The 6,658-nt window shown below is 35.0% G+C and overlaps 2 protein-coding genes across 2 annotated transcripts; one reads left to right on the top strand and one right to left on the bottom strand.

Annotated features, from left to right (window-relative positions):
• Nucleotides 1–245: 245 nt before the first annotated feature.
• Nucleotides 246–4,077, top strand: LOC143745369 (uncharacterized). Its single transcript, XM_077237481.1, has 6 exons — nt 246–1,771; nt 2,986–3,082; nt 3,160–3,270; nt 3,405–3,571; nt 3,725–3,921; nt 4,034–4,077. The coding sequence occupies exons 1-6, from the start codon at nt 870–872 to the stop codon at nt 4,075–4,077; spliced, it is 1,518 nt and encodes a 505-aa protein (XP_077093596.1). The 5' UTR covers nt 246–869.
• A 1,112-nt stretch (nt 4,078–5,189) lies between these two features.
• Nucleotides 5,190–6,577, bottom strand: LOC143744677 (uncharacterized). Its single transcript, XM_077236339.1, has 4 exons — nt 6,315–6,577; nt 6,087–6,198; nt 5,565–5,866; nt 5,190–5,466 (listed from the first exon to the last, which is right to left on the bottom strand). The coding sequence occupies exons 1-4, from the start codon at nt 6,453–6,455 to the stop codon at nt 5,269–5,271; spliced, it is 753 nt and encodes a 250-aa protein (XP_077092454.1). The 5' UTR covers nt 6,456–6,577; the 3' UTR covers nt 5,190–5,268.
• Between the last annotated feature and the right edge of the window lie 81 nt (nt 6,578–6,658).

The raw sequence follows: 6,658 nt of genomic DNA, 5'->3' as shown, positions 1-6,658 counted from the left end.
TTTAAATAATCATGATAATAATATAATATATATTATTAGACAAACTGTAATTTTTCACTAATAATCGTAATAATAATAATAATTAAATATATTTTGTTGACCCAGGAACATCATATTTGTATGTTGACTCAGGGACATCATTCTTTATTACTCATCTAATATAAGACAGACAGTAATTAATCACTGTATTTAAATAATCATAATAATAATTATAAAATATCTAATATAAGACAAACTGTAATATATGTAATAAAAATAATGAAATATCTGGTGCAAATTGGACAAACCATCTAGGACGAGTTTGAAAAATTAGTTTTTTGGGACAATTCAAAATGGCGGACATATTTATATATGACGGAAAATTACGACATAGGATGCAATCGAATCGGCATAAGCTCAGGGATCAGAAGGCATTATGGTTAAAAAGTTATTCGCATAAATATGAGTGAAACTTTGGACAGGTGGTGGCGCTAGAGGGAATGAGTTAGAGACACCAAAATTGGTGTATTTGATTTTGGGATTGTCCTCTATCAGAATGTCAAACCGTTATAACTTTCCCGCAAGCGGTTATTTGGGCTGCCATAGACTCCCAGTCGGAAAAATGAATAATAATAATACGAAGAAGAACGCGAACGAAAACAATAGGTGCCTACGCACATTATGTGCTTGGCCCCTAATAATAATGAATTATCTTACTGACCCAGGGTGTTATATTGTAATATTATGGAGAGCATTTGCAGTCTATTTTTGGCCAAGTTGTATTTACTCTAATTATAATAGTGGTTACACTATTTTAAGAATATAAAAGACATTCTGAGACAACAGCCCTAGAGATAATGCATGTTTTTCTACCCAGAATGTAAAGAGAAATGGAGGGCTTCATTAAGAAAAGAGTGTTGCGTGAAGAAAGACAAAGAGGAAAAAACAAAAATATTACAGTTGATGTGCATATCCTGAAGAAAGAAGAAAATCATGAGACGTTCATACAAGAAAAACTTACAACTTTGACAAATTTTAGAAACACAAATTCTGCAAGTCAAAAGGACAAGGATAAAGGGTACTACATTTTCTACTGTATCCGGTCAGGGAACCCTGTTGATGGAAGTTACAAGAGCTCAGGATGTATGGCTTACACATCATTTAAGATTAAAAGTGATTGGCTGAGCCACAAAATCATTGTACAACGCACCAGCAAAGAGCACAATGGCCACAATGCAACTTGTGAACAAGAAGGACACTTTCAAACAGTGTGTCTAGATTTGGTCAAACAAATTGAAGAATGGATCTCATTGGGGGTCAAGCCAGATATCATTCTACTGGAATCCCACAAATGGTCCAGATCTCGTGGACACACCGACTTGAACAACCGTCAGTACTTTGTCACTCCAAAGGACATTGAGAATATACGTACATGCTTGGTACGCCGAAGCCATTTGGATAAAGATGATGCTGTTAGTTCAGCCAAATTATTGACCAGTCACCTCAAGGATAATGTTGTTTTTTTTCAGCCTTTTTCCCATGAGAAGGATCTCATAATTATCCTTCAGACTCCCAACATGAGAGAGAATCTACACAGACATGGAAAGAACATTATATTTTTGGATGCTACTCATTGCGTCAACCAGTATAATTTTCCACTTTATACCCTGGCTATAAGAGATGACTATGGCCATGGAGTTCCAGTCGCATTTATAGTAACAGGCAATGAGAAAGAGGCAACACTAGAGATAGCTTTACAGCAGTTAAGGAGAGTGTGTCCTGCTGCACCAAGGTATGTATATATACATTTTTTAGTTTAATTAAATTTACATACTTGAAGTAGAAGTATTGGTGTAGCCACATTGAGATGTGCCTTAATTAGCTCAAATTATTTATAGGGAATTTTAATAATTAATCATGAAATATGATTAATATATTTGCATATTACAGTTATATTATCGAAATTGAAAACAGATCGATTGTATGTATGAATGGTAAATCATAACGAATTATAATTCCTCATTCATATATCAATGGTCTCATTACAGATCGATTATATGAGATAACTTTAAGGGAATTAATTAGTTATCAAACCATCGGTTTGTCCAGCAGACAGCCGTAAGATTAACTTACCAACTTCTCAACAAAGTTATCCCTTTTTATAAACTCCAAGAAATCTCAATGTTCCGGCCGTGAACATTAATTTTCTCGTGTTTATAAAATTTACGTTACTGATATAGTAACAACTTGTAAAGCTTTGTAGCTATGAGATATTCATTTCATTGACTTGTAAATGAGCACTTCAGGATCAATCAAGAATATGGTTTTAATAATTGAAACTACGGATACAGAATTCTACATTTGAACACAGGATACATGTATGTCATGTATGTACAGTTAAACAGTAAAACTAACGAGACAGACGAATAACAAACAGGAGTGAGAGAGAGAGAGAGGTTGCGAGAGAGAAAGATTGGGAATGCCCCTTTGTTTACTCACGAAGAACTGACCTTTGTTTGCAAATCGGGATTCGCTAATTTAGATACATCTGTCCGGATACCCTGTCAGAGTTGCTACATTGGTCTGGCCCCAGAAATCTCACTGCCCTGCCAACAAATTGCTCTGTAACATTTTATTTTACAGTGCACTTGTTACATATACTTAGCATAGTTATTACATTCTTAAAACAAGATTTTTTTTAAGAAATTTACCTTCTGATGCAACACTGCATAAGATGTAAAATACTTGTTTTCAGAGAATGTATCTTTAATATAGTCTCATTATGTGTTACTCCACACTGGCAGAGTTTTTCACATGTAATAAATAAATAAATCTGCTAATGCAGTTATAAAAAAATAAAAAAATCTGCTAATTCAGTTATATATAACGCATTTGTATTTATCTTTATTGAAGGATATATATATATATATATATATATATATATATATATAGTTAACATGGCTATTGTTTCTTCATCCTTCTTGTATGCTATTTTGTTTCCTCTAGGTGCTTTATGGTGGACAAGGATATGTGTGAGATGAATGCCTTGCGGAAAGTCTTCCCAGAGTCAGATATCTTGCTTTGCTGGTATCATGTTATGCAAGTATGTATACATACAAATGTATATATTCTTTATATTTGAAAAATGTACCGTAAGTTAGTTATTGTCTCTTTCTTCAGGCTGTTGTCCGCTGGCTTTCGAAGACAGACTCTGGAGTCAGTGGGCCATCAAATACTGATGTTAGAACAGAAATCATTTCTTTCGTCAGAAAGATGAAGCTTTGTGCAACAGTGCGTACAATTAACAATTCAATTTTGCTTCCTTAATTGTACTATTACTATTTATATAACTTTTTTAAAATAAACATGAAATCAGTTACATTTAACATTAAATCACCTATTCTTTTTTAATTTTGTTAAAATAGCATCAAGATTTTAAGTCAACTGCTGAACAATTCCTCAAGAGGTTTGAAGATTTCCCAGCTCTTTGCTCATACTTCAAGGATCACTGGCTAGAAATAGGACACACATGGTCTGACTTTGGACGGTGCTACAACCATGCTGACTCCGATACAAACAATCTTGTTGAAAGGTAATATTTGAAATTAAACTTATGAAACTTGATTGAGTTAATTCACATTATGTAATAGAATCACCAGCATTTTGATGTTGTTATCATATCTTAATATCAAACTAACACAATCACATTAAAACATGCATTGTTTTTCTTTGCTTGTCCAATTAGATTTTTCCATCGCCTAAAATATCAGTTTTTGGGAGGCATTAGGAACCGTAGACTGGATGATCTTATCAGCATTCTCATCAAGAAGACAGACGGATACTTCCAGGTCATTCACGATTTGCAGGCAGCTGGAAGAATGAAAAATGCCTCTTTGAAGTCAGGAGAAATACTTAAGTCTGCCTCTAGATTGGTGGAAAAAGGTTGGCAAGATAGCATTAATCTTATATCCAACGACACGTACCTTTATGAAGTTCCATCAGAACAAACCCCTGGTCTATCCTACAAAGTTTGTCCATCTGAAAGTTTTTGTAGCTGCCCAATTGGAATCAGAGGACATCCCTGTAAACATCTTGTAGTTACTGAGTTGCTGAGTAAACATGACTCTCAAAAATTTCCTGCTTTGGATCATCAAATAAACGCACATGCTAGCGTACTTAAGCAAAAGAAGCTTTACTCCATTCTGTGCTCTGACACAAAAGAGGTAGATGTACAAAGTTTATGTCATGAGAGAATTTACCACACTTCTGCAATGACATTTCAATGCACCTGTTGTACATACTCTTACATTGAGAAATGTGCTTGCCTTCTACTGGCAAGTGAATTATTTGATGTCATATCAACAAGAGCTGTACCTACTTTGTGGCAAGAAGACACGTCAATGCAGTTAAATGTGAACACTGCAGCAAACCACTCTAAAACTGAAGTGCAGAAGTTAAAGGAAATACTGGAGAGTGTGCAGAATTGGCAGACAATTCCTCAGCACATTAGCCAGCAAATTCAAAACCTGCATGACAGTGTAACAAATGCCAGCATGAGTAGATCAACAGCCACATTTTCAGCAGTAACTACAGACCTGACAAGAAAGATAAGACCATTGTTTCCACACAGAGCAAAAAACATGAAACGAAAGTATGGACAGAAATTCAAAAGACGACAAACTAAATTATAAAAGTGAATGTAGATATGAAAAAAACAAACTAAGGCACTAAGACAATGTAAAATATACATTTAAAATTAACTTGCTAAATTTAAGTGTGCATATGAGAAACGAAGTGAAGGAGGCTGCTGATTTTTGGATGTTTATTTTACTTATACATTTTAAATGCATTGTTTTACAACATCTGAAATCTGAAAAAAAAAAATAATGACATCTTTAATTGTAAATAAAGCTAAATAAACCATGAACGTTTTACATTACTCAGCTGTCTGAATGTGTTCTGCAACAGTGATATGTTGTATATTTTAAACCAATTAAATGTAACATTACTTGCTTAACTGAGATGACAATGTTTGTTACAATTTAACAATCATTAGTTATTGTGTTCAATGGCTCAGTGAACCTCTACTTAAACTGACTGATTAAAAATGAGATGACAACATCTACCACTTGTGGTCCAAGCGTATGGGTTAGCAGACTAAAAGGTGATTCCTCTCCCAGTTTCTCCCTTAGCAAGCGCTGGAGAGTGCAGAGCGTATTCCTGTAAATATCAATGGACAGATTTTAAAGCAAGATGCAAGTTTAAAAAAATCGAAATGTGGAAAGCAACTTACTTTGCAACGTCTGCCTCAGCACTGGGAACACTTTCAGTCATGTCTAGGTTTACATGTCGCCCAAGCATGGCTCCCAGATCCTGGGCCAAATCTGTGGCCTCCCCTTCACTGAGAGCAGAGAACATGCTTATCTTTGTCTTTGCTTTGATCGGCCGCTGTTCTCTGAGCTCCTCAGGGAGATCCTCTTTACGAACCTTTAGGTAAAACCAATGTTACTGTTTTATAAATGTTTTGCTCTAATTTAAAAGTATAGCAAATAGCTATAAGGTTTATATATAGAGCATATACAAACCCTAATCAGGCTTCTTAACAGATTGTTAGACATGTTTTCTGCCATGATTCTTCTCTTTAGTTCATCTTGGGTTACAGTGTACTTCCTTTTGGTGCCTGGCACTGACAGCCTACCCAGAACTGTATAGTTTCCTCCCCGGGTTGTTTTGTCGGCTTTTTTTTCCTCAGGTATCTTTTCCTCCTCTATACCTTCTATTTTTCTTTTCTTGGCTATGTTTTTCTCTTGCTCACTCTCAGCAACCGTTTGCTCCTCTTCACTTTCTCTTTCTTCTGCTTTGTTTTCCTCTGCTTCTCTTGCCTGTGCTGCATAAACAAAACTCATAGTCAATCACCAGTATTACAAGATTATTGTTGCACAGGTTAAGTACATATCATCTGCCAAATCAAAACAACAGAAAGTTATGCTTGTGCACCCTATTAAAATATTTTCCTAAAATGTAAGAAAATATTGGCACATGATTTTAGATATTTTAACTGAATTGATTTCATCAGGCTATATTCATTAGAAAATAGACAAAGACACCTTCTAAACTACTTCGCATTTTGTCCCTGATCTGTGCACGCCTTGAAAATGCATCGGCCAGTGTAAACCAGGATGTACAGTCAAGCTCATCAATTAGTTCTTTGGGAGGATCCTAGAGGAAAGAATTGAAACATAAATTATTTGTTTTATTTTAGTGACATGCACAGTGCCATGATTGAAAGAGAAAAAAAAAGTGCTAACCAACATCTATGAAACCATTTTACTTACCTTCAGAAAGTTCTCTGCATAGAGTAACACAAATATGCCGCATTCAGACATGTTTCCTTGCTGTCCGGGTACCCGCACTTTCAGGGCTGGCATAGAATCAGCAGAAAAGGTGCGAGGCTTTTTTCTTGTGTTTTTCCACATTTCGGTTAAGTAACTGAAATACAAAAACAACCTTATTAAATGTTTATCTCTATGACATTTTATTGAACTTTTTGTTAAAGCATGCCTTGTCCTTGTTTTGCAACATTATACTTGCTCATATCTTAAAGAGATAGGTCACCCTATAATGAAAATTCTATCAATCTATAAATCTATCAATAATTTAATCACCCAAATGTACTTCA

The sequence above is a fragment of the Siphateles boraxobius genome, unplaced genomic scaffold (assembly GCF_051911475.1).
Source record: "Siphateles boraxobius isolate OS27281-9 unplaced genomic scaffold, OSU_SipBor_1 20, whole genome shotgun sequence".
NCBI lineage: Eukaryota > Metazoa > Chordata > Actinopteri > Cypriniformes > Leuciscidae > Siphateles > Siphateles boraxobius.
The sequence above is the reverse complement of the archived record's forward strand: the minus strand, read 5'-3'. Positions and strand labels throughout refer to the sequence as shown.

Excerpts from the sequence above, each read along its gene's own strand:
- LOC143744677 (XM_077236339.1), bottom strand. The coding sequence starts at position 6,455 with ATGTGGAAAAACACAAGAAAAAAGCCTCGCACCTTTTCTGCTGATTCT. Across the intron at positions 6,199-6,314 it reads ATGCAGAGAACTTTCTGAAG|GATCCTCCCAAAGAACTAAT; the intron begins GTAAGTAAAATG and ends TCTTTCCTCTAG. Across the intron at positions 5,867-6,086 it reads AATGCGAAGTAGTTTAGAAG|CACAGGCAAGAGAAGCAGAG; the intron begins GTGTCTTTGTCT and ends TTGTTTATGCAG.
- LOC143745369 (XM_077237481.1), top strand. The coding sequence starts at position 870 with ATGGAGGGCTTCATTAAGAAAAGAGTGTTGCGTGAAGAAAGACAAAGA. Across the intron at positions 3,271-3,404 it reads AGATGAAGCTTTGTGCAACA|CATCAAGATTTTAAGTCAAC; the intron begins GTGCGTACAATT and ends TTGTTAAAATAG. Across the intron at positions 3,922-4,033 it reads CTCTAGATTGGTGGAAAAAG|CTGCCCAATTGGAATCAGAG; the intron begins GTTGGCAAGATA and ends AAGTTTTTGTAG.